General features: G+C 44.6%; 1 protein-coding gene and 1 non-coding gene across 5 annotated transcripts; one reads left to right on the plus strand and one right to left on the minus strand.

Annotated features, from left to right (window-relative positions):
• The first annotated feature begins 8,243 nt into the window (after positions 1–8,243).
• On the plus strand, positions 8,244–16,382 carry LOC109733008 (protein STRUBBELIG-RECEPTOR FAMILY 1). 4 transcript variants are annotated; one of them, XM_020292213.4, is made up of 12 exons: positions 8,245–9,770; positions 11,292–12,094; positions 12,237–12,399; positions 12,497–12,626; positions 12,714–12,785; positions 12,879–12,950; positions 13,155–13,220; positions 13,414–13,479; positions 13,581–13,954; positions 14,046–14,320; positions 14,456–15,190; positions 15,270–16,382. In XM_020292213.4, the coding sequence occupies exons 3-12, from the start codon at positions 12,264–12,266 to the stop codon at positions 15,396–15,398; spliced, it is 2,055 nt and encodes a 684-aa protein (XP_020147802.1). In that variant the 5' UTR covers positions 8,245–9,770; positions 11,292–12,094; positions 12,237–12,263; the 3' UTR covers positions 15,399–16,382. The 4 variants fall into 4 exon arrangements, with proteins under 4 accessions (XP_045085634.1, XP_045085635.1, XP_020147802.1 ...); XM_045229699.2 differs by having other exon boundaries at positions 8,244–9,770; positions 12,714–12,950; XM_045229700.2 differs by having other exon boundaries at positions 8,244–8,983; positions 12,714–12,950.
• Positions 15,551–15,737, minus strand: LOC120967495 (U2 spliceosomal RNA). The gene has a single exon (XR_005761256.1). It is a non-coding gene; the product is annotated as a U2 spliceosomal RNA (small nuclear RNA).
• Positions 16,383–26,945: the final 10,563 nt, after the last annotated feature.

The following is a 26,945-nucleotide window of genomic DNA, read 5'->3' on the forward strand; positions in this document are numbered from 1 at the left end:
TTAATTATTCTAGGAGAAATCGAATTTACAAAATTGTAACTTTTCTGTTTTAAAAGTAGAAACGAAATTATATATAAAAAAACAACGACGCTATTGGGCCTGAGGGTGCGATCTGCAACTAAACAGCACACGGGCGATTCTTAACCTAAAACATACACGCGCTTAATAACAGAAAACCTACCGGTTCGATTAAACAAACTAAACCAAAAATAAACCGAACACTAACCGATCTACTAAAAAAACCGTCCCCCTTCACTAGTTCTAATCTAACGCGTTGATGGGAGATCGAACGGCGGAGAGGAGCTCGGGCTTACAGCGGTCGGCGGCGAACAGAGGCGGCGGCGTGGCGGTCGGCGTCAAGCGGGGCGGCTGCTCTGGTGGTCTTCGGCGGCGGTGAGGTAGGCGGGTGGTTGCGGTGGCTCGAGGGCTTCACGGTGGTGGTGAAGACGGAGGTCGGCGGTGGCAGAAACGAGCAGGAGGCTCGCGGCGGTCTCGGTGCTCCGGCGACGGGTGGCGATGCGCGGGGTCGTCGCTGCTATGGATAAGATGGCACCAGACCGTGTCAAGAAGGTGAGCAGCGACGAGGGATGTGCATGGAAGGAAGGAGGGGCCGAGGGGATACTCACCGGCGTCGGGCACGGCGATGAACTGTGGCGGCGGTGGCGAGATTGGTTTGGCGATGGAGCGGGCTGCGGTAGGAGTTGGGGTAGGGGTTTAGGGGGTTTCGTGAGAGGAGAGGTAGGGGGTTTTATAGGACAGGTTTCTTGCACAAGGGGAAGGCTCGGGGTAGGGTTTTGGGTGAGCGCGGACGTCGAGAGCGTCGGGTGCGAGCAAGATCCTGGCGCGGGAAGATTGGGAGGTTGGGGATGGTGCGGCCCCCGTGGGTCAGTGAGAGAGAGAGAGAGGGAGAGAAGCGAGCGGGCGACCGAGGGGAGAGGGTTCGGGCGTCGGGCGCTGGGGCAGGCCGGCTCGGCGCTGGCTAGGCCGGTTGGCCTGGTTGGCGCCTGAGGTTTTTTTTAATAGACAGACCAATAAAATAAATAGGAATATATATATATATATATATATCATAATAATCAGAAAAAAAATAATCTAAAAGATGAACTATTTTTCAGAGGAAAAATAAAACTTTATAAACAACATTTTTTTTGAAAATTCCAAATAAAACTCAAATTTGAATGCAAAACTTTTGGCATTAATTTCTTCTGACATTTTGGAGTGTCATGCTAGCTCCTCTCATACTTTTGCACAAGTATTCGTCAGGGATTTTTTTGAGATAAATTTCAAATGCCAAGTTGAATCCAAAAATCAAATAAAATCCAAATGCCTCTGAAATTCCCAAATGTCACTCAATTCAAACAAAATACATAGATGCTTAGCTAATAATTATAAAACATTCCAAATTGGAAATTTGAGATGTTACATCGGACGGGGGAGTGCGCCGGATGGCGAAAATGCCTCTAACCGGCGCCGAAGGTGGTTTGTCTCCCGGGCGGATCCTATTTGGCGCATAGGTCGTTGGGGAGCGACTTAGCACGACCCCCTTCCTGATCGTTCGCATAGTGGGCCAGCCCATATTTCGGGATTTCACATGCATTCTTGCACTGGTTTTGGGAAGGATCCAGTACCTTCCCTCATATGGTTTTTTCTTTTTGTTCTTGTTTTTTGTTCCTTTTTTCTTTTTTTGTTTCTTTTCTGTTTTTTTATTTTTTTTTGTTTCTGTTTTTTATTTTTTTCCTTTTTCTTTGCTTCTTTGCTTTTTCAGATTTTTGCAAATTTTCTTTTCAAATTCGTGAACATTTCTTTGTTCATCGAATTCAAAAAATGTTCATCAATGTAAAAAAATGTTCATCAAATTCATAAAATGTTCATCAAATTCAAAATTAGTTCATCGGATTAAATACTCATCAAATTAAAAAAATGCTCATCAAATTTGAATGTTTTCATCAATTTCACAAAATTTTAGTTGAATTAAAAAAAATTCATTTAAAAAATAGATCTTGAATATTTTTTCATAAAATTCAAAATCTGTTCATCAAATACAAAAAATGTTCATCATTATTAAAAAATGCTCACAATTTTTTTTGCCCCAATAAAAAAATGTTCATTCTTTTGAAATCGTGAACATTTTTAAATTCAAGAGTCGTTTTTGAATTCAATGAATATTATTTTGAATCCATGAACCTTTTTTTGAAAGTCAGAATATTCTTTTTGAAATCTCGAAAAAAAAAACTGTGGGCACCTCGCCCCCACATGGGCCGGCTCAAATTCGCCCCTGGGCGAGCGAGGGGCGTGTGTTACCTCGCTCCCCATCGCGTATGTCGTGGAATAGGGCTCTCTGCCTCCCGTGTCATTGTCCCTTATCAGATGTTGTTCTTCACGTCGCGATGGGCTTGTCTTGCATGCGTGATATGGGCCGAGTATGTACCCTCAAAAAAAATATGGACCAAGTCTTGCATGTTTTATTTGTATGACAAGGACCAAGTCTCGTCTCTAGTGGCCCTAGGGCCATGGAGGCATGGTGGATCGCGATCCTTGCCGGTAGGCAGGCTCCATTTTTAGATGTTTCTTTGAATTTTGTTAGAGTTTGTGTCCTGCTCGGGAAGGTAAGACGACGGCGGCTCCTGAAGATGTAATAAGGTTCTCCCCGTCTAGCCTCCGTCCCGGTGGTGCATCTAGCATCGTCGGAGGGCGTGTGGAGGAGTGTCTCCAGTGGATCTCGCGGGTTTCAGTCGATTGTTGTCTTTGGTGGATCTATAGGCTTGTCAGTGTTGTCTCCTTCGGGGTGGCGATTTGCTTCGCTGATCATGCATGGTTTGTCGGCGTCTCCTGGTATGCATCGATGACTTTCGAGTCGCTACTTCTACAAGCTCCAGGGTCTACAAAATTGATCCGCCTGAGGCGGAAGCCCAAAGGCAACATCGAGCTATGTTCATAGTATGTCGTCGATGGATGCAGGATGAAGAAGTCTTCGACACCACCAAGGATTTAATGTAATTTTATTTTTCTGTATAGGTGTGTTTGTAAGGACTCTGATGCTTAATATATGGCATTGGGCCCTTAAAAACAACTGTGAATCATTATTTTCTAGTGATCTCTCTACTTTCTTTCATTTTGTGCTTTTATACAGCAGATTGACGTGTGGCATATATATGTTCATTTTTGGAGTACATGGTAGCTAATTTGTTTTCCTAGTTGCTGGGTATACGAAGCATTTTGGAAATAATTGATAAAAAAATGTAAATAATAAGAAAAAAAGAGTGTTTCTTACGTGTGAAACTGAATTGGGTTCATAAATTCTCTGGTAGCATTTTATTTAAAGCAAGTGGCGCATAAACATAAGCATGCAAATGAGAATTAATCAATTCACTCACGTGGATGGTCACAGCAATTATTGCATATTGGCAATATATTGTGGGTCTAACTTTTTCTTCTTAATTATCATGAAGTGCTCTTGTACTTGAGTCTTACTTCTGTTACTGGATTAGGGTCTGCCTATTTTGGTTCTTCAGAATGTTTGTGTATATATTGATCGTCATTACCACTTGATACCTTTTGGTGAGAAAGGTGTAAGCAGGTTCATGAAGAGAAAACTCAAGATATTAAACATATTACTATGGAGATTCGTGCTTTAATGGAAAATTATGTCATGACATCCTCCCCTACTGCTACCTCCGGCCTTGGATTTTGTAAAAACTCAATGTCGACGCATCTTTCGATCAAGATTTGCTTAGGGGCTTGATGGCCTACAAGTGCACATGGTTTAGTTGTAGCCTTTTCGAAGTAAGAGTATCGATCCCACATGGAACACACTTTTGCCTCTTGTAGTGAATTATGTATTTTTATGCTTGCAGATAATCGTAGACTTCAAGCAAAGTGAGGGAAGAAATAAAGTGAAATTGAGTAATGGAATAACTTTGAAGTAATAGCATAAAAGTAAATAGAGAACAATGGCTAGAGTGACTGATGGAACAACAAAGGAGTAAGGCGTTCTAAGGGAGTCCGGAATTCCCATTAGTATGTTTCTAGCGCACCTATGCATGGGCATAGTATGGTATGGATACTCACTCTTGAAGATTATGTTGGGCGGAGCTGGGTACAGAACACGTTCTACTCAAGGTAGACTTCGTGCCATGCACGCCACCATCATAGTCTCCCCCATAGGGTTACAACTCATGATAATTAAGGGTTTACCCTATGGACGCGGCCTCTCTAAGGGTTCTCCGTAACTCCCCTATCAATTGCAAAGGTTAGGAGCAAAGGCTTTTACTGTCACCTCGAATTACCTTCACATCCTAGCCCTTTACAACGACAGTGATATACTTCATGGCCATAAGGCACAAATGCTAAGTGGGGCCCCTTCACAACATTCATGAAGCTATTAAACCAAGCATTCAACAGAGGATCTCATATCCAAATAATGATTCAGATCCTACACATATCAAGGCTCATCCATACCCCCAAGAACTATGGAGTCTTCTCACACATGGAGACAACAAACATCATGTCAAGGGTGATGGAAAACATAGATGGATGACACAAATAACAAACAATATGATCCACTAGGGTTCCTGATGTTACAATGATAAGGATGTGGATGATGATGACAATGGTGGTGGTGATGATGATGATAGTGGTGATGATGTTGTAGCCCCCTTGTGCATGATGAGGAAGATGGTCGTCTTCTCCTTGCCAATCCCTCCTTCGGATGATCTTCAGAGGTTAGGGTTCTCTCTTCTGGACGAGTTTCTGGTCTCTCTGGGCGTCTGATCCCCGATCCGATTTCATGGGGTGGGAGTAGTCAATCAGGCGGCGGTGCTGGCACTTCATATGACCACCCATGCGAGCCGGCGCGATCACATGGAATGCCATCTTTTGCTCTGGAAACGTGGCGATGACTCTTTCTTTGCCCTCCTTGCTCGATTATTTTTAAGGCAGGTGATTATCACTTTAAATACATGATTCCACTACCCTTTATGGAGATTTCCTCCTTATTATGCTAAGTGGCCCAAAAAGCGTTACCTGAGAGATTATCAAGAAAAAAGGTGCGTGAACGCGGTAAAATTCCACAAAGCCTACCATGTAGGCACGAAATACCTAGTAAAATTATCACATAAATTGGACTCATCAGGGCTCGGCTGGTGCAACCCTGAGGTGGTACATGGAATTTCATTGTTGTGGAAAATTGGAGAATTGATTATTGTGTTGATGGCCTATATAACGGCTAAAATTTTGGCGCTGAGATTCGGGCTATCCCTTGCGCAAAAGGCATATTGCAACCTCCTTTTTTATTAACTCTGACAATTTGGAGAATATTGACACCATAAAGAATGGAGGGCATTCCCCGAAGGTCGCGGCGACAATTTTTTGCGGATGTTATCATATTTCTTGTGATTTTCTTCTTACTAGTCCTGAACATTGTACAGGGAATGGGTTGAGGAGTCTTTCAGTGAAATTGTACCTCTCCTTATAGATAATGTAATGGTTATCTCGAATTCGTAAAGCTTTAATTTTTAAAAATATATTAGATTTAACGATGAAGATATGTGAGACGATCTAACGACCATGATTGTTTAGATACAATTATGAACATATAACTGCAATAAAAACGACTGCAATCCATTAATTATAAAAGAGTCTGCTAAATAAATGGTTAAATGTTTTTGTTGTGATAATTTCTAGTGATCTCTATGTTTTTTCTTCTGTTTTGTGATTTTATACATTATATATTTGATAGATTGTCGTGTGAATCATATATGTTCATTTTTTGGAGTATATGGTAGCTAACTAGTTTTCCTAATTGCAGTCAGGTATAATTAAATAATAATATATAAAATTGAAGTTTTTAAATAATTAATCAAAAGGTTAAACATAAAGTTAAAAATTTAGAGTGCTTCTTATGTGTGAAACTGAACGGGCCATATATTAGCGTTTCTTATAAACCTAAGTGGCACATAAACAGAAGCATATGCATTATAATTAATCAATTCATTCACCCAGATGGTGATAACAATTATTGTATATAGGTAATATACTGTAGGTTTATATTATGCTTCTTAATTATGACACAAACGGCTCCATTCATCGGCCGGTACATGGGGCAAGTGTGATTCTACGAGTAGGCATTTCCATAATATAGTTGCAGTGTCGCAATTGTATTGATGTATGTGCATTGCTCCGCAGCCCCAACGCTTCGGAGGATATCAGGGCACCTTCAATGGTTGTAAGATAGTTGTTGGTAGACTTTGCCACATATGATTTTTGATGATGTGTCATACAATAAATGAGGAAAGAGGGGAAGGTTGTATGTACATGAACCAATACCCTTGCACAAGTTCCAATGTAGAATGAGAGAGCACCTTATTTATTATCTCACATCCTATTGGGCAAACTAGATACAACCCATTAAATGTGTTGTATGTTAAGGTGTTGGTTGATGACATGACATATTTTACCAACAAGCTAACATACAAATTGTTGGAGATGTCCTCATGCGAGCCCTCGACCCCTGGTGGTGTCTACGAGGACAGTGTGTGACGTTGGTGTTGTTGGTGCAATGCATGGTGGCCATGTCATAGGGTGACTTCTCTATTATGCCAACGTGAGGGTGGACACCATGTGTCGGTCGGTGCGTTACGACTTGCATATCCATGCATTGGGCGCCGTGTTATTGAGTAGGCGTCGTCGACGGTGCATAGTGGTTGGTGGTGCCACTCCGTACTAATTATACCGGTATGGAGGTGCCGTTGTTCATTCACACATTGCTCCATACCACGTATCCCTACCGTCTCTCCGTTTGACGATGCCACAAACCACCTCGTCGCTGGTCGCATGGCCGAATGGTTGTCCCTCCTTTCCCGCCACCCTGCTGTCAACTCCTCTAAATCTCTGATGATGTTGGTCGTCCCGTCATCGCCTCCACTAACGTTGCTGCCGCCGATGTCGACATCTTTGATGCTACTTCCCACTTCCCATTTTCCCTTTCCTTCTGTTTGCCGCCTCTTTTGGCCATGGTTGACGCGACCACCGACTCATTGCCTCTGCGGCTAGACATGGGCACATAGCTTCCTCTCTTCCTCCCTTTGACACCAACCATCGCATCGACAAAAAAAGAAGCAATCCCTACCTTCATGCCATTATAAGAATCATGGTGTCGAACATTGCATCGTAGAGTAAATTGTGTTACCAACCGTTGTGCCCAACACTGAATAGATCCTTTAAAAATGCAAATAGACCGGGGTGACTTCTTTTGCACCATTTGAAAATGCACAAATAGATCCCAAATTATTTCCCTCCACTTTCCATTCTTCACTCTTCGTTCCACAACAAGCAGCGCCATCAGCCCATCACACACACTACTGGGTACTCGCTCCCCCATCTGCTAACTCCAACCAAACCTTAGCCCCCGATCCCGTCACTCTCCACCCGGGCGGATTGGCGGCCGATTGGCCGCGCGCCATGGCCTCGGGCCGCCAATCGCCGAACATCGGATTCAGTCTTGCCCCAAAACTTCGAAGGCGAACTCCTGGAGGAGATCTTCCTCAGCCTGCCCACCCCTGCCATGCTTGCCCGTGCCTCCACCGCTTGCCCCCGTTTTCGCGACATCATCATCGAGCGCTCCTTTCTCCGCTGCTTCAACAAACGCCATCCACCCCCGCTCCTCGGACTCGTCGACGACAAAGGTGGCTTCCAACCCGCACAGGCGCCCCACTCCTTCGCCCCGCTCGCCCATGCCCTCGCCGATGCCGCAGATTTCACATACTCCTTCGTCCCCAAGCCCAGCGATGAAAGCTCCTGGTGTCCCCGCGACGGCCGTGTCCTCCTTGAGGGCAGCGCATCTGGGGAAATCATCACAAACCTCGTGGTGTCCATTGTCACGGCACTACGTGCTACTTCCACCCATACCTATGGACCTGGCACTGGCGGTCGAGGAGAAATCACGAGGATTCAAGCCCTTACTCGCACCCATTGGCGAGGATGAGGGCGTGACGACCTTCAAGGTGATATGGGTGGACTCCCGGCGGAAGGAAGCGGAGAAGATCGCCGAGAGGCCGTTCGATAGAATGAAAAAAAACAGCACGCACCGGAATTTTCCTCTCCTCACATGGTAATTTCCCTCGGCCTTTTTTTGGAAAATAATACTCCTTTTTTTAGGGGAAAAAACACTCCCAAAATGTTGAACCAAACGAGGCACACGCCCCCCCGCCCGCATAGACCCTAGAAAATTTTAGATTGGTTCCTTTTCTTTCCTAGATCCGCCGTTCCATTCCCCACTCTCACCTCGTTCCAGCACACTCCCTTAAAAACTGCGGCGGCCCTGCCATCTCCGACGAAAACCCTAACCACGCTCGCAGCGCACCGCACACTACCCCGTCCCCTGAGATCCAACTCTGACCACGGCGGCCGTCGATTGGCTGCCCGCCATGGCCTCGACGGCGGCGTCAGTCGCCGAACACCGGACTCAGACGCCGTTGCTCACAGACCTCGGCGACGAGCTCCTGGAGGAGATATTCCTCCGCCTGCCCACGCCGGCGGAGCTCGCGCGCGCCTGCACCGCCCGCGCCTCCTTCCGCCGCATCATCACCGAGCGCTCCTTCCTCCGCAGCTACCGCAAACGCCACCCGCCGCCGCTCCTGGGGTTCGTGGGTGACGAAGGCGGCTTCCACCCCGCCCAGGCGCCCCACACCTCCGCCCCGCTCGCCTTTCCCTCGCCGACGCGGCCGATTTCACCTACTCCTTCGTCCCCAAACACGGCGAGGGGCACGTGTGGGTCCCGTGCGACGCCCGGGATGGCCGTGTCCTTCTCGAAGACGGGCAATTTTGGGAGGCCTTCAGACACCTTGCCGTCTGCGATCCATTGTTTCGTCGCTACGCGCTGCTTCCACCCGTTCCGGAGAACCTGGCACTCCAGGAGAAAGGCCCTGTACGAACCAATTCCTTACTCATGCACATTGCCGAGGATGAGGATGAGACACTGTTCAAGGTGATATGCTTGGCTAACTATACAACCAATCTGGTTGCATTTCTATTCTCTTCCGTCACAGGAGAATGGTGCATAGCCGCAACTGTCAGCTGGAGCTCTTTGGGCAGCCAGCCACAGATATGGCAAAACTTCAGAGGTTGCGAATACCGTGGCGTGTCCTGTTTTGACTGCGCGCGCGGCTCCTACTACTCAACATCGACTTTTAACGACAAGCTGCTTGTGTTGGACACAAGGAAAATTGAATTTTGCACTGTCGATGATCGTACTGGCTACCATATGAACCTCAGATGTCTGCCTGGCCAGCACGAAGACATTCTCGACATCTATGTGCCATCCCGATGCCGGCCTGGCCAGAGTAGAAGTCTGCCTCGCATTGTTGTGGGTAGAGAAGGAGCCCTTGAGATGTTTTCTCTCGTCGGTGATCACACTCCAAATGGCTCTTTTGATCTCTATCATACCGCTCACCAAAATAATGGCCAGTCTTCCAAGGAATGGCAACTGGAGAATATTATCCCGTTGCCCAGCAAGTATGACTATTTCACTGTGGGCGCAGCTGAGGGATTCTTATTCCTTGGAGCCACTACAGAAGATCAGCTCGACATTGTTGAAGGCTCCCCTATGAGCTTGTTGACGACTGACTGGAATGTAGATTATTTTGCATTGGATGTCAAGACTTCTGAACTTACTAAGGTTTGTAGGAGGAGGAGGCAATTCTTCCATAAAGAAGATGTTCACTGCTACTTTGGCTTCCCCCTGTCATTGTCAAAACCGAGTATATGATGAAGTGGTAAGTTTATTTTGTTTATATTTGGCGCGCTTTGGGAACTGTGTGTTGGCCAGTTGGCTAGTGGCGCGCGTCCGGCTGCGTGCCCAGCCCGCCACCCGCGTTCGAGCGACGGGCTCCGCAAGGTGTGACTGGGTTGTTTCTTCTTTTTTTTTTTGAGGGAAATGCCCTCATGGCGGTTTATATTTCATGAGCAAAAAGGGCTACATCTTCTGACAAAATGTCTAACAAAAAACCCGGAGGCTCGGACTGCCATACAATGGTTTGCGAGTCCTCCGACATAGTAGCTAACATATCAGCCGCCATATTGGCTTCCTTAGGGCAGTGTTGAAAACTAACTGAAACAAAATTACGACAAATAAAAGCGCACTCCTCATAAATAGCTGCTGCCGGTCCAAGCGAGTTGCCTCTAGATTGCATCACTTGGATCACTTCCATACAGTCGGCCTCAATCACCAGTTTGTTGCAGCCCATGTCGTTTGCCAGAATGAGGCCGTCTCGGAGCCCTCGGGCTTCCGCCGTCGCCGCGTCCTCAACGAACTGAATGTCGCTACATGATGCTGCAATGAAGGATCCAGAAGCATCGCGTAAGATTGCACCTGAACCCCCTGAACCACTGTCCTCAGAAAAAGAGGCATCTACGTTGAGTTTTACAAATCCCTCACTTGGATTGGTCCATCCATGTCTCTCAATCTGGCCTGGACCCTTTTTCTTTGCTCTTGAGAAGTTCTTGGACAGCGTCGAAATTGCTTGTGCTGATCTGGGTTGTTTCTTCTTAATTAAAATGCCACAGGGCAAATCCCAGTTGGTCTAGTTTTAAGAACAAAGCAGTGGCCGGTTGGTTAGTGCACATGCCAATGAGCTCAGGCATCCGTGCTCGAGGCGTGGCCTCCGCAGGGTGCCTCACTTCTGCCTAAACAACATACAGTTTTTGTTTTGGAACAGCGAGCTTCCTCGTCGATTTCTATTAGAGAAAAACAACATATAGTTAAGGGAGGGAAACTTCCCCCATTAACCATGTATTTTAATTTTTGGCATGCTTTGCTGTCCTAATTGTGCATGCTGAGAGTTCATGTTTCATGCTATTTTGAGAACATATCTAGCCATTAAAGGTGGTCATGATTTATTTCTGTCCTGTTCAATAGTTGTCATGCAACCTGCCAGTCAAAGAAAACAAATTCATTACATAGCAGGAAAGGCATCTCCATCCCACCAAATTTGCATATTATGCTCATCAGTTAATGTTTGAGGGCCATTCACATTTTTGGAACGGCTTTAATTTACCATTCACATCTTAAGTTCCTGCTACTATTGTTGTTGTATACTGCTTCCTAACTGAAATAAGAATATATGATGGCTATGGAACATTTGAAAGCATGAAAGAGCAGCTTATGTACATTTAGTTTGAAACTGTACTGTTTTTTCAATTTCGCATGAAAGACATTACTGTGAAACTATGGAAGCATATTTCTGTTGCATTTAGATGACTTGCGTGTTATGAGTTTTAATTGAATATATCTGCAGGGATCAACTCGCTTTGCTTTTGGGGTTCTTGTACTTGGGCCATGTATCTGATGCCTTTGATGAAATGGAGGATGGGCATGATGGTGCTGAGAAATATGCTCACTGGATATAGCACTCAAGCCTTGGTATTATTCATTAAGAATTAGCCATCATGTATTTTCTATGGTTGTATTAGGCTTTTTTAAGCAAAGACATGTTGTAAACAAGCTGAATTTGTTGAACTCTATCTGTAATGAGTGTTGTACTGTACTTTTGTACTGGAAGCATGACATTGTCTGTTTATCCTTGTTCAGTCCTTAACCTGGCCATGTTTGCAGCCACATCATGCTCTGCTCAGCATGCTCATGCATCATCTTGCTTTTAAGCATCTGATGATTTGTTACAGGTTACTGTTGCCCATGCTGTTTCCAGTGTCCGAGTTAATGTTTTGTTGGGTGCCTTTTCAGAATCAGGAAAGCAACATTTATCTTGTCATGTTCAAGTCACATTTTGATTTTTGAGGCTTCTGGAAAAAAGAAAAAAACATGCTTCATGCTTCATCCTATAACATTCAGCTATCCTCATCTTGTAAGCGAGACACCCTACTTTTCCTTGTTGATCTCACACATATGCCCTCTTATCCAGTTGGGCATGTTTTTTGATTGAGAACAATTTTCTGTAAGGCTGAGCAGCACTAGAACTTCTCCCCAGTCATGCTTGTCTGATTTCGTTTGCAAGGGATAACTTGCAGAGGATGTCTCAAGAAACGCAAGAAAAGGAGTGACCCATTGACACAAGTTGCCAACCACCGAGTGAGTCAACAGGTAGGTGACCAGAAACTCATCATATAATACTATACTGCATGCTGGTGCTTAAGAAAATCCACACAGCCACTCTTTTATGTATATATGCTTGCCTGGCTCTGTAGCTGCTAATTATCATCTTCTTGCTTGTTGTTGCCGCCAGTGTTGCACCTTGAATCAAGATCCATCCATGGAGCCAATGCAAGGAAGAGTGCAGATGTGGATGCTCCTATGGCTCGCCTTCTGCTTGCTCGAGCATTCGCATTCGCTGGTGTTCCCGTTCCCCATCCCGTTCTTTGCCCCTTCTTACACCAACCAGCAAGACGGTGAGAAGAATCTGGAAAACTTTTCTGAGTCTTGCAGTGCAATGCATGTATGCTAATTGCTAAGTCCATTTTTTTTCCTCTTATTTTGCTGGTGCAGTTGATGCTGTGAACGAGCTGTACGCATCACTGGGCTCGCCGGACCTCCGTGGCTGGGCTGCTTCGGGAGGAGACCCTTGCGAAGAGGCGTGGCAAGGGGTGCAGTGCCTCGGCCCCAACATAACTGAAATGTTAGCGGTTCTTTCATAATCTCTGGTACCATGCCGAGCTTCATGCATTATCCAATTCACAGAAAAGCTTTTTGTTGAACCTGACAGAGTACTCAAAGGCGTGCGTCTAGAAGGGAAGCTGAGCGAGGCACTCGGAAAGCTCACTGCTATTACAAGATTGTTTGTGAATTTACATCATATTTCAGTTCTACTTTCTGTCCACTACCACTTCAGTTTATTTATTGACATTGTTTTTGGATTATGTTCATGCAGGGACCTGTCATCAAACAACCTCGGCGGTGAGCTGCCGCAGTCAATGGCAACGCTCAAATCCCTTTCGGCACTGTGGGTAGCTGAGTATTATGCTTCCTAATTAGTACTCCCTCCGTCCCAAAATAAGTGTCTTGAGCTTAGTACAAATTTATATTAGAGCTAGTACAAAGTTGAGACACTTATTTTGGGACGGAAGGAGTACTATGCAGTGATACTCTCTTCCTGGTAGTTTGTGGTTAAATGCATTTTTTTTTCTGAATTTGCAATGTGCTGCAGGCATGTGCAGAACAACAGGCTAACCGGGACACTAGATGTGCTGCGTGATCTTCCCCTGAAAGACCTGTAATTGGTTTACCAATTTACACAGATACCTCCTTAGCTCATTCTGTGAAATAATGGTCACATTACTCCTTGACGAGATAACGTGCAAAATCCTGCATGTTGTTGAGAGGGAAAAAACATTTCCATGAAACAAAGGTCTGACTGCATTTCTCGCATGCCCATTCCTGAATCTTGATTCTGTGAACGTTTACAGGAATGTGGAGAACAATCAGTTCGCAGGATCAATCCCAGAGAAGATGCTCAACATCCCAAAATTTCTGTAAGAACTCCATCCTCTCTTATCGAGATTCAAGAACCAAAAGAGCTTGGCTAACTACTGCCTGCCTAACAAATCAATAATCTTGCCTGAATTTTCTGCAGAAGAAACGGCAACCATTTCACCATTCCGATCCCTGGTTCCTCTCCGACTCCAGCAACGTCGTCTCCTTCTCCAGCTGCACATCCTCACATTACTGTAATTCCCGCAGTTACTCTACAGGGCACTACACACGGTGGTGGTCTCCGGAGGCACGCCAACAAGGTGTCTCCGGCAAAGGCTGCCGGATTCAGCATTCTTGCTGCCAGTTTATTAACCATTGCCGTCGTTGTGACCATGTTCGTAACCTCGAGACGGCGGCAGGAGATGTCCACTCGGGAAGGGCACCTGAGGGCAATTGTGAGGAGCGTGGCAATCTGGACAAGGAAGCCTCCTAAGCTAGGTGCACCTGCCTACCCTGACAAACAACACAGTACAGGTACATGAAAAACAGTGCTGAAAATTTATCCTGAAAATTAAGAACCTACTTATTCTGATATAAATGCCCATTGCTGTTTTGATCATTGAAGTTGCTGCAAATGACATTGTGGGGAACACTCCGGGAGATTGCACAAAGGTGGCGGGTTTATCGGCACATACACCTCTCAAGAACTACAACATGTCAAGTATTGTTTCAGATAAGAATGTTCAGTGGGGATCAGAAGAAAGCAAACCCTCGAGGGTCTCCTTCAATTTCTTCACTGTTGCATCTCTGCAACAGTGCACCAACAACTTCAGCGATGAGAACTTTCTGCGAGAAACTCGGTTTGGCAAAATCTATCTAGCAGAGCGCCCAGAATGCAAGGTAAATTGAACTGAATGTAGAACTTTCATTCCTAATTGTGCCGTATTCAGTTTCTTTATAGTGGTAGAGTACTATCTCTTTTTCCTGTTGGAAACTTTGTGGTGTTATTGACATCATCTTCCCATGATCACATAGTTTGTGGTGCTGAAGCTTTGCGACACGGCTACGAAAATGGCTGCTGACGAGTTTCTGGAGAATGTTCGGACCATCGCCGACCTTCGACACCCCAACATAGAAGAGCTTGTGGGTTGCTGCGTGGAGCACGGACAGAGGCTGCTCGTGTACAAACATTTCAGCGAACACACATTGGACGACATGATCCATCGCGGCAGCAGCGACGCTGCCGATCCCGGCAACAAGTTCCTGTGGGAAGCTCGGATCGCCGTGGCCCTCGAGGCCGCCAAGGCTCTCGAGTACCTCCATGACGGGGACGACGGCCGGGAGGGACATGTCGCCGTTGTCCACGGGCATTTCAGGCCGGAGCATGTCCTTGTCGATGGCGAGGCGCGGGTGCGCGTGTCCGGGTGCGGCCTCGCCCCGTTCGCGCCACCTTCAGTATCAGGAGCTACTACGGACTGGCACGACGACGCACTGAGCTACCTCGGCCCGCCGGAAGAAGCCACAACGACGGAGGCGGCCACAGGCCGCGACGTGTACTGCTTCGGTGTGGTGATGCTGCAGCTCCTGACGGGGCGCAGGCCCTACGACAATGCGCGGCCGCGAGGGGAGAGGCTGCTGGTGCCGTGGGCTGGCGCGCGGCTGCACGACCTCAGCGCTCTGCGCCGGATGGCCGACCCGCGCCTCCGGGGCACGCCGGTGCCGGTCAGGTCCCTGTCACGGTTCGCGGACATCATCAGCAGATGCGTGCAGGTAACTGAAGCTCGATCGTCTCTGGTTTCTCGTTTGCTTGGGCTGCTGCGTTGTCGTAATGGAGTTTGCCTATGTGCAGCGGGAGCCCGAGTTCCGGCCAGCGATGGCGGAGGTGGTGCAGGACCTGATGGGCGCCACGGAAGAGGCGCGCATGGCGGATGACTGCGGAGAGCTGTCGCCGGTGCCGGCAGAGTACGAACTTGTGTGAACTGCTCGCTCTGATTGACATAGAACACTGCCAAACATGTCCTCACCACCAGCATAGATTTACTGTGCTGCATTGCCTTTGATCTCAGGCTGGAAGCATTGTTTCAAGCAAATTATTTTTCCAGCAAAGGGGAATTCTTGGGTTTGATTTGGTTGGGGTGTGCCAGGTCTAGGCTGTAGTGCAACGCCCGGACGACACTTGAAGGCCCTAATAACAAGTGGACCCTTTCCCTTAAAAATAAATTTAATATCATTGTGGGCACTTGGCCCACATATCAGATATTAAACTGATAGGAACAGATGCTATATTTGATCTTAGCCAAAAAGCCGAGAAAGGTATGATTTGAAACTTTGCCCTTCCTCTCTTTTTATGGCTTCTTGGGCCAATTCCACGGCGTGTGCCGGCGAGGTGGGACTAAACGAAATTAAGAGTTGCAGTGAGTATTAACAAACCTGTATTTTTTTTTTTGAGACAAACAAACATGTATATGCGTGTGCTACCACGGAAGTTGGGCCTGATGATAAGAAGTCCATAAAGAAAGTATGATGGCCCACATGGGTGAAAGTGTTGGTTTTCCGGCTAGAATAGTACTAAGTTGTAGGCATTTCCTATTCGGTGCCTTCAGCATTCCTTAACATGCATTTCGTTAACTGGCGCTGAAGGCGCTCTTAACTGGGCCCGCCCATATATGATTTGATTTTGAGTAAACTCCCAAAAAAATGGGCAGAACACAGGCATTGAACCCGTGATCTCTGCGTACGTATGAAAGAGCGCAAACCACTATGCTATCATACCTGATCTGAACCAATTGATTTTTGTTCCTTTTATTTATTTTCTTCCATTCGTGAGCTTTTTTAGACGTTTTTATTTGGTTTTCTTTCTTCTTTCTTTCTCCTTTTTCTTTTTCGTACAATGCGTGGATTCTTTTCAAATTCATTAACTTTTTCTTCAAAATCGATGAACCTTTTTCCAAAACACATGAAATTTTATTCAAATTCGTGAACTTTCCCAATTTTTTGAACATATTTTCAAATTATATGAACTTTTCAAAAAATCAATGAAAAATTTTCAAATCCGATGAAATTTTTGCATATTCAATGAACTTTTTTCAAATTAATTTAACCTTTTTTCAAATATGATGATTGCTTTTACAAATTTGATGGACTTTTTCAAATTCGATGAACCTTTTTAAAAATCAATGAACATTTTTAAAGTTTGTGAACTTTTTTAAATTGCTGAAATTTTTCTAAATTTGTGAACTCTTTTTCAAATTCAATGAACTTTTTTTAAAGTCGGTGATACTTTTTGAAGTTTTGTGAACATTTTCTTTAAAATCCATGAACAATTTTGATTTCGGGTTTTTTTAATGAAAATTGTTGAACTTTTTTCAGAACCATGAACTTTTTAAAAAAATTGATGAACTCTTTTTCAAATTCGTGATCTTTTTTTTATCTAAATGATTGAACTGTTTTCAAATCTGTGAACTTTTTTACAAAGTCCGAAGAATTTTTTTCGAATTCATAATTTTTTTAATTAAAAATAGACGAAATATTTTCTAATCTATGAATGTTTTTCAAATTGATGAACTTTCTTGAGTTTTGTGCTTTTTCAAATTCATGAACTTTTTTTCTTCAAATTCATGAACTTTTTCCATTTTCGTGAACTTTCTTCAATTTGTATGAATCTTTTCAATTTTTTTATTTTTTTAAAAAATTCGTGGTATTTGTGAATTATTTTTCAAATTTATGTATTCTTTATGAAAATAATTCAATACTATTATATGTTAATGCTGTACTGAAAGAAGGGATCAAATAGAGTTGTTTCCTCATAGTTGCCAACAAAGTTTAGCTTGGTCTAGTGGTTAACGCTTGAGACTGTTGACCTGGTTTTCCGGAGATCGATTCCCTGTTCTCCGTTTTAATTTCCCGCGAGAATCGAATAAGCGAGGGATTTTTGTTTTTCGTCGAGCGATCAAGCCAGCAATCGATTTGTGCTAATTGGGCCGGCCCAAAATGAACTTCACGTGAGCGCCAGTATGCCAAACGGGCGCATAAAGCGCTGAACAGGAGCTCCCTAAGTTGTACGCCAATTTCTCAACAAAAAAAACTAAGTTGTACGCCAACCTACCCTGCGGGTCATCGGCGCCTGCTCTCCATCGTTACCCATTGCATTTGAGCTCAAGATAATCTAGGCCAGCTCAGCTACAGCCTACAGGTACGTACAGCATGAACAGAACAAAAGGCCAGCATCAACATCCAGTATGACATCGGAGCCTGGAAGCGAACAGCTCACAGGGTTAATTAAGGCCAAGCATGTTCAAACGGAGAAGGGAGTAGCTATCCCGACCAAGCGTCCATCAACGTATATAATCGTTGACGATGCGTGCATGCATATTTTGTACTCCCTCCGTTCCTAAATATAAGTTTTTTTCAGAGATTTCAAATGTCCTCCTCGGCTCTAGTTGAACAATGCACACACCCCGCTTTAGCTGCACATAATAAAGTGATCCGTGAGGTGGCTAGCTATTAGTTAGTGCGATGAAAATATTTAGTGCAGATTCACTCACGGAGCAAAATGAGTGAATCCTCGGGTCTCTGACTCTCCTTTTCGATGAAAACGAGAAAAAAAGATGTCAACTAGTAAATGTGTTGCTTTGTGAATTTGATACTAGGCAGTTCTCCCCCCTCAGCAGGCAAGTAGCCTTTGCGACTAACATCTCTGCTACAGGAGGGTATGAACCTCCGGATCTAGGCGAGGTGATGGCGGGGAACTCCAACAGGTTTTGGCTTCCTCCTCATTGATTGATGGAGCCCAAGACTGCTTGACGACTTTCGGTGTGGGGTTAGCTTGAGCCGAGGTCAGTCTCGTAACAGGAACATTAAGAATAGCAAACAAGCACACAAGCAGGAATAGGAATATTGGCTGTCACTATCCTGTGGTTAGCAATCAACTACGGAGCTGGCAACTCACAAGCCAGCAAGTCAACCTCTGTCAGATCTTCGGCCCAGTTTATGGACGAAACTGACTCTACTTCCTCATTCAGGCTGATATGAACTGCAAAAGTTTTCATCTTTAGCGTGGATATCATAGGTATAAATGAAAGAAACTGGAATCAGGAAGTTGTTTCTTTCTCTCGATACGCGGAGGGGAGAGCATGCCCTGTCTCAGGCAGTATATCAGTCGTTAACGATCTTACCGGGACACATCCAATTGAAACTAGAATCCCAACATCTTTGGAAGAAGCTCCAAATAGAAAAAAATTCAGAGCGGGGAATCTTCCTACAAACTAAAATGTGTTAAATATATAAATACCTACCTCTGCCTAGAAAAACAGGAGTTTCAGGCACCCTCGTGGGAGACATTGGATGTTGTCAACCGGCCTTAAAATGCTCATAAACAGCTCTTCCCCCTTTGACTTAGTTTTCGCTCTCCTCTGTTTCTAGTAGAAAAAGCCTGATCCTACTTTGCGAGTCCAACAGGTCTAGTATTCTTTTGTTTTTCGTCTGAGGGAACGTGGTAGCCGTGATCTAGCTAAGACTTGAGATTCCATTCTATTTCATTCTGATCTCGTTATGAGGAAATATCTGAGGCAAGGCTAAGACAAGATATGGGACTTCCTGTGCTAAGTTATTCCAATCTCTGTACTTAAGTAACCGAACTCGAAAGTGCTGCAATGAGCTAGATTTGTGCGTACAAGGGTAAAGAAGCGAGCAAGGCTACCTTTCCGCTGGAAATCCTATACCTGAGTGCTATTTGATCAGAGTGAGTTGTAATTGAGCTTGATTTACTTGCTCTTCTATTTGCATTTTTTGTTAAGTATGTGGGTGACTCATCGTCGTGAGATCGGTTGGTCAAAAATTCTTTTCAAGTCGTCTCAGTCGGCGAACTCGGCTCCACAGAAGAAGTCAGTAGTGAATCAAAGAACTCATGCATGCAATCAGTGACTAGGGATCGATCAATCGGATGCAAGCGAGCCATACAAAAAGAATTGGAAAAGGGATGACGCAAGAGCAACGGAAGGTGACTTAGCAACATCAGTCATTTCCTATAGAAAGGAAGGAAAGGATCTCTCTTCTATCTAGACGAAAGATCTCATTTTTGCTACCGCTCTCCCTCTTATGAGTCTCTATCAACCGTTGTTTACTAGCTTTCAACGCGAGTTCAGTCATTCTCTTATATACTGAAAAGTACGAACTGACTTAAAGCACGAACATGAAGGAAAGGCTGAATTCGAAACATCTTGAATCGGATTCTCTCTTCTCAGAAAGCTTGAGAGAAATGAGTGGGCCGGCCAAAGAAGACCACTATGGAAGTGAAAGGGGAGGGCAAGAGCGGTTTGAAGAACATAGCCCGATGTGGGTACATTGGCGTCATCGTCGTATGAAATTCACGCACAAAGGGCGCCGCAACACTCTCAATGGCATTCAAGATAATCCTTCCTGCCGTCCAATCTCTGTCCGTAAGCTGCAAGGATTGCTGAAACGGGGTGCTATTAGCCAGTGTGTGCAAGTGCGTCAGATTCACCAGGAGCATGATCTGCAAGCAATTACTCTGGATGCTGATCCTACAGAGCAGACACCTCCAGCTATTCAAGAACTGCTATAGGAGTTTGATCCTTTGTTTTGGGAGCCAAAGGAATTACCCCCTCGTCGTGCCTGTGACCACCAAATTCCGTTGGTGCCAGGTGCAGTGCCAGTCAATGTCCGGCCATATAGATATGCACCCCACCAGAAAACAGAGATTGAGAAGCAAATCCGTGAGATGATGAGCAATGGCATTATTCGTCGCAACACGAGCCCCTTTGCTTCTCCAGTGCTCTTGGTTCGTGAGAAGGATGGATCCTGGCGCTTTTGAAATATCCTATGCCAGTCGCGGGTTGTCCCAAGCTCAACGTAGGTTCACAAGAGAAAAAGAGGGGGGGTACCTTGTCTGGCGGTCGAAGAAGGCAACAAACAAGTGGAAGCAACCGATGGTTTGGTCATTCTACTCCTTGATGCCAGTCTGTGCTTGCTGTCATGCTGGCAAAAGCGGGGGTTTCGGCCGGCTTTACCTACTATTGGATTTGAACCAATGACTGCCGTCGTATGAAAGCGATACTCTAACCGCTGAGTCAAGTAGGTCAAGCTGAGTCAAGTCAGAGAAAATCGAAAAAAAGAGAAAGCCAACCAAAGCGCAACCAGAGTTCTCTGCGGGGTGGAGCGCTAAGAAAGAGAAAGCATTATCTCTATTTGAAATGAAGCAACGGCTAGACCACTTGGTTTAAAAAACTGCTTAGTGGCGTGTGATTTCAACACTATTGCAGAGGTATATGACTAAAATTGTTGGAGAGACCTCTATGTTCCTCGGCTTAAATCATTCTATGATTGTTTACAATTCTGTCATCTATTTTACATGAGGGCTAGAGGGTGGTCTTGGAGCAAGAAAAGTGTTGAGTCCAGGCGCATTATGGTATGACTGAGACTGAGTTGGGCAGGAGCAAGCGGTTGGATTGGCCTGACTCTTCAAGACCAAATATACTCGGCTTCCTCTTCATCAAGTCACGAAATTCGACCTTAGTTAGCAAGACCAAAACTAGAGCAGGCCCAAGACAAGCAAGAACAGTCAGTCAGCACCGATTAGGCAGGAAGCAGACAGTAAGCTAAGAATACTGGAAGAAGGTGGTCGCTCAGCCAAAGCCCTAGTTCAACCAGAACAGTAGGGAAAGCGGTAGAGGCTGCTCCATAGCTTTGGTCGTCGCACTCTAATCCGCTTTAGAAGAAGCAGCTATTCTATTGCTTGGCTATAAAGCCTATAAGTAAGAACTCTGGGGAAGGAATCCGATCTGCAGATGAAGCAGAAGCAGGGCAAAGGTGAGTGCACAGCGAGGAATTTTCCATACTAGATTGACTCAACATTACCGAATCTACTCTGAGACTCTCTTCTCTTCATGGTTGGCTGTAAAAAAAGAGTCTCTTTAGTCCCCAACTCTATGGATTTTACTTTTTGGCTCAACACCCTGCTCTCGACGTTTGCTCGGGACGAGAGGCTATGAAATAGTTGAAAGCAGATGCAACATTAAAGAAAGTCAATCCAGTAGCCTTAAGTCGTACCGAACACTATGTCCTAATAGTAAGGGATTTCTTTCAACCCGGTGGTAAGCCGGTGGTACCCGGAGAACACATTGCCCGAAGAAAGGGACTAAACCCATCTGTTCAAGTAGTAGCCAAGTAGTACCGAAGGAGTATCTCCGAGTTAAGGAGTACCGAAGGGAAGGAAGAAAAACCAAGTGAAAGAAAGAGATCGCAATGGTCTAAGATATAGTCAGTGAACAATAACTCAGATCTGATGTCGGATCGAAACAAAAATGCAAAAAGACAACACAAACATAAAAGATCGAAATCTAGTTTAGTTACTGAGTGAGATGTTTTGCTACCTACAAAAGGTTGGTTCTTCCCCTACAACCCCTACCCCTCCAAGGCAAATCCGAATCTCTCGATCTGAGTTGAGACCCACCTACAGAAATTGATCCATCAACGACTTTTTCTATAGTGGCAGGAAGTCTCCAACTCTTCGATATGCGCTAGAGGTAATCCCTTTACTTAATCTGATATGGGATCTCTTGCTATCAGAAAGGAACTGAACTGGCTTGCCCGAAAAGAATGGATTGCGACCCTTGGAGAGCTAATGGTACTGGACCGATAGCGCACTAATTGAACCGACCCCGGACGTACCACTGGGGAACCTGTGGCTGGACAGAATCTCTCGCGATGGAGAAATGTCAAATGGGAAGCTCTATGGAGGCACACACCGTGTCGTTCGTCATCGAAATGGGACTGACTCGCTCGGGAACAGGCACAGGATTGAGGAACTTTCTAGCGTAACACACCCGTAATGGGGCAATCTGACTAGCTGGTCAAAACCCTTTCCGCAGTGTTTAAGTGGTGCTGGAAGGAATCAAGAGGGGAGGAGGAAAGTTGTACCAGGTGGAAGGAGAAGATCTGATTGCTACTAAATCAAAACAAGCTTAGTTCTGCATGATGGCTCAATGGTGCATGGTCAACTCAGTAAACCTAACATCTCTGATCTCTGATCCAATTTCAACCCTACTGAACTCTTAAGAGTAGGTGTTTCAAGAACCTAAGTCCTTACAAAAAAAGAATCCATGATCACTATATACCCCCGAAGGTACTGAGCCCAAACATCTGAAGCCATACGGATACTCACATCTGCAAAAGGCCGAGATTGAGAATTGAGTAATTGCTGAAGAATTCACTGATACAATCCTCTACTAGCCCCTTTGCTTCACTCGTGCTGTTAGTGAAGAAGAAGGATGGGACATGGAGGATGTGCATTGAAACCAGGCAGCTGAATGCCAGTACAGTAAAGAAGAAATACCCAATTCCGGCACATAGATGCCCTATTGGATGAGTGGTGCTAAATATTACAGCAAGATTGACTTAAGATCTGGCTATCATCAGATCAGGATGAGAGAGGAAGACAAACCCAAAACTTCATTCAGAACCCTGTAACTATGAATTCAATGTGATGCGGGCTTACAAATGCTCCTGCAACGTTTCAAGCACTCATGAATGATGTGTTCAAGCCCAGAAGATTTGTGTTGGTTTGATGATATACTTCTTGACAGTAAAACACTGAAGGAGCGTCAACATCACTTGCAGCTAACACTTTTTCTGCGGAATCAGCTACATGCTAAGATGAGCAAGTGTGAGTTTTGACTTTCAAAGGCAGAATATTAGGGGTAAATGGAAAATAAGGTGGCAGATGCATTTAATAGGAGAAAGGCCGGAACATCTGTCCAGCTGGTCCAAGGTGTGCAAACCGCTTTGTGAAGGCCTACTGAGAATGAGGCCCCTAGTAGTGTATTTTGAAGCCTTCTAGGCAAAGCTGCTTTGGCGTGCACTGAAAGGGCGTCTTCCTTTCCTATATTATACCAGAGGTGAGTGCATAATCTGGTGTAGAACGGAGGGGATATCCTAAGTTGATATGCACAAGTGCTTCCTCTGATTGAAGTCGATTGCCTCAACCAATTTCTTAGTACATCAACACAAGAAGTGGCGAATTGGGGATGGTACTACCTCAGTGAAACTGTGGGAAGATGGGTAGGTGGGGCCTCTCAACCAAGACATCGCGGTTGGCGAGTGGGGACTCTACTGAATAATAGCATGGGTGTGGTAGATTACTGACGTGAAGCCGGACCTCTATGAGTGCTCTACATGACCGGACCAAAGCTATTCTAAAAACTAGATCCATTGGAGTGGGAAGTACTCAAGATGTAGAAGAGGACTCAAGTAGGTTAGGTCCTCTTGCTCTGATGTGTTCTTAGAACCCACTACCCTCCCTCCTAAAAGACCATGTGACCATCGGATTCACCTCACGGTAGTCAACCAGTGAATCAAAGGCCTTATAGGTATTCACACCACCGGATGAAATTGAAGCCATAATCAAGGAGTTACTCTAGAATGGTACTCTAGAACCTAGTTCATGCCTCATCGGCTCTTATTTACAAGAAGAAAGAAGGTTCGTGGCGCCTATGGATTATAGGCAACTCAATGCGCAAACCGTAAAAAAGAAATACCCGATACCGGTCGTTGATGATCTTTTGGATGAGCTACACAGTTATACTGTGTACTAAAAAATTGTTTTATCTATTCCCACATCGATTCACCAATCCTGGAACTTGTTATGGATAGAAGGTCCGTAGAAGTGAAAGTAGGACGACAGGAGAAAAGAGTAAGGGGTACCGGAAAAAGAGGATTTTGGACTTTCTGCCCACGAAGAAATAGTAGCATTTGAAACTGGAAAGATTTACTTTGGATAGTAAATCCCCAAGGAAGGGATATAATCCAAACAAAGGAGGAGCTAGCGGAAAGTTTGAATTTCAACGATTAGGGAGGGGAATGAAACACTTGTCTTTCACAATCAATTCTTTCTTTTTTTATGTTTAGGACACGTGAAGCGGGAGCGAAACTCGCTATGAGGAGAAGACTCGGCAAGAGAGGTTTGAACAAGAGGAACTGCCGTCTAGTTGAGTTTCATCATTCTCTCTTTCTATCTCTCTTTCTTTCAAGAGCTGAATAAGGGCATATCCGCAAAGGAGAGAGAAATCGGACTTTCTTCTTTACCCCCCTCGTTATTCAAGACGCGAATATAAAGTGTATTGTACTCCCTTGGATCTTTTTCGGGATCTTTACTTGTCATTGATCAAGGAAGCTAGAAGGAAGATGGGTGGTAGGGTGAATGGACATTCGTATCCACTCTGACTCGTCGGTTAGGAGAGTAGCGACCAAAAAGAAATCATTATATAGGATAACTGCTATAGAGATAAAATGTAGGAAGGAGAAAGTTGGTTTCAATGAGTCATGTGAATTGTAGAAGAAATAGGTAAACAAGGCGGGTTAATATATATATGTTGAAAATCAAGGGGATAAATTGAACGAAATGAAGAGCAATCCAGAATCCTATTTTGTACTATAAGAAAAAGGCACTGAAAACTTGGAAATGGAAGATGTTGAAACTAATATGGGTAGTCACACATTAGGAAAAATAGTGTAGTGGTTGGGCCAGGTAGCTTCTTCTTTTGAACAACATTTCATTCTGTTTTGGATGCTTTCTACTATGTTTCAAGTGATCAAAGATTCCCACTACTCATATCACATCTTATGTGTTGATGCAAGCTGACTAAATCAATAAGATGGTATTTGTATTTGATTAGACAAGATGGTATTCTTCTTTATTCCGGAGCACAACAATCCGGATCTCTATCTTATAGCTTATCCTTCCTATTATGTATGTATTACGGTCATGTCAAGTCAATGGTCTGTCTGCCCTGCAACCGGTCTTGAATGGATTCAGTTAATTGTTTGATGAGCCTACAGAGTGACCTCCTAGGATGACAATAGACCACAAAATACCCTTACTACCAGGCACTGAACCTATCAATCATTAGAGAAGGGACAGAGTTCAAGATAAGACTATCTTGCCTGTTTGGTAGAGAGAGTACCGGGTATTCCGATGGTTAAAGATTCAAGTCTTAGTGGCAAAGGGGGACAACTTTGCCCTGCAACCGTTTCCACTTTACGGCCCACAGCTTGTGTTCTTCGGTATTAATTTGGTTTCTGTTTGTTTGGCTTGTCTCGTGCACCACCTGAATTGAATCATAGTAATGGGATTTTGGTAATCCAGTGATGAAGTCAATGCTGATAATGGACCATGCTTCATCAGGAATGGGTAGAGGATCGAAGAGGCCAGGGAGTTTTTAATGTTCTACCTTAGCTTGCTGACAGATTTGACACTTGTTGACAAAAGATTCCACTGATTGAAATATTCATGTCCAAGCAAATAGTGCCTTGATGCGGTGATAAGTAGCTGTAATGCCAGAGTGGGCACCAATACCACTGGCATGAAGTGCTTGCAAGATGTTTTTTTTCATTTAGAAGTTTGCACCAACCCATACTCTTCCTCTATATCGAATGAACCCATTATGCAATGAATATTTGCTATTCTTGTGAGTGCTCAGGACTGCCAATTCAGATAGTAAATTCTGGGTGAATGTGTCTTTGCTGTACCCTGCAACAATATCAGTGAGCCATTGTGGTTGACAGGAAGCAATGGCTTTGAGTTCATCTGGCTCATGTAATCTAGATAGTGGTGCATTAGCTGCCCTATTCTCTGAGCCTTTTATTGGATGGTATATTGTAATCCCATGAGCTTGAGGAAAGGAAAGCTTTGTGCTGCATTGGTATTTTAAGTCTTTGAGAAGTCAAATGAGCTAAGCTCCTATGAATGAAACGCCTGTCCTGCTAAGCCCAAACTCTAATGTGCTTGACTTGGAAGTAGGACACTCTTTCACTGTGAGGATCTTCTTTTAGTCTGTAGCCACCCCTTGCCCACTAATGACATGACCCGGGTATTCTATCTGTGGTTGAGCAAATGAACATTTATTCAACTTCACATATAGTTGATTCTGCTTCAGAAGGTCAAATACTTGCTGCAAATGGGTGACATGATCTTGCCAGGATTTGCTATAGATTAAGATGTCATCAACAAAAACAAGTACACAAACCCTAGTCAGCTCAGCCAGAATTGTGTTCATAGCACTCTGGAGGGTGGGTGGTGCATTTGTGAGCCCAAATAGCCTAAAATTCATAGTGATGTGGGTCTTGAATGCCGTTTTGTATTCGTCTGCTTCATGTAATCTTATCTGATCGTAACCAGCTCTCATATCCAGCTTAGTAAACCAAACAGCACAAGATTACTCATCCAACAATTCTTCAACTACATGCATTGGGTATTTTATTAGACGAATCCATCTTATTTCCTTATTTCTCTGTTTTGGTAGCAGGAGAAGTAGTTTGTTCAGCCCAGACTTCAAAGTAGTCTCCCTCGTTGACCTTTCTTTTTTAGATAGAATCCTCAATGAGTGGAAAGGACTCCCAAACTTGCTCCACGGTACTATACCATACAGAGCCGCGCCCTTGTGATATGATAAGAAGAAAAGGGGCCAGGCCGCCCTCTTTTCTTTTCCGCACCAAGCCTTCTTGTAAAATC

This window comes from Aegilops tauschii, chromosome 6 (assembly GCF_002575655.3).
Source record: "Aegilops tauschii subsp. strangulata cultivar AL8/78 chromosome 6, Aet v6.0, whole genome shotgun sequence".
NCBI lineage: Eukaryota > Viridiplantae > Streptophyta > Magnoliopsida > Poales > Poaceae > Aegilops > Aegilops tauschii.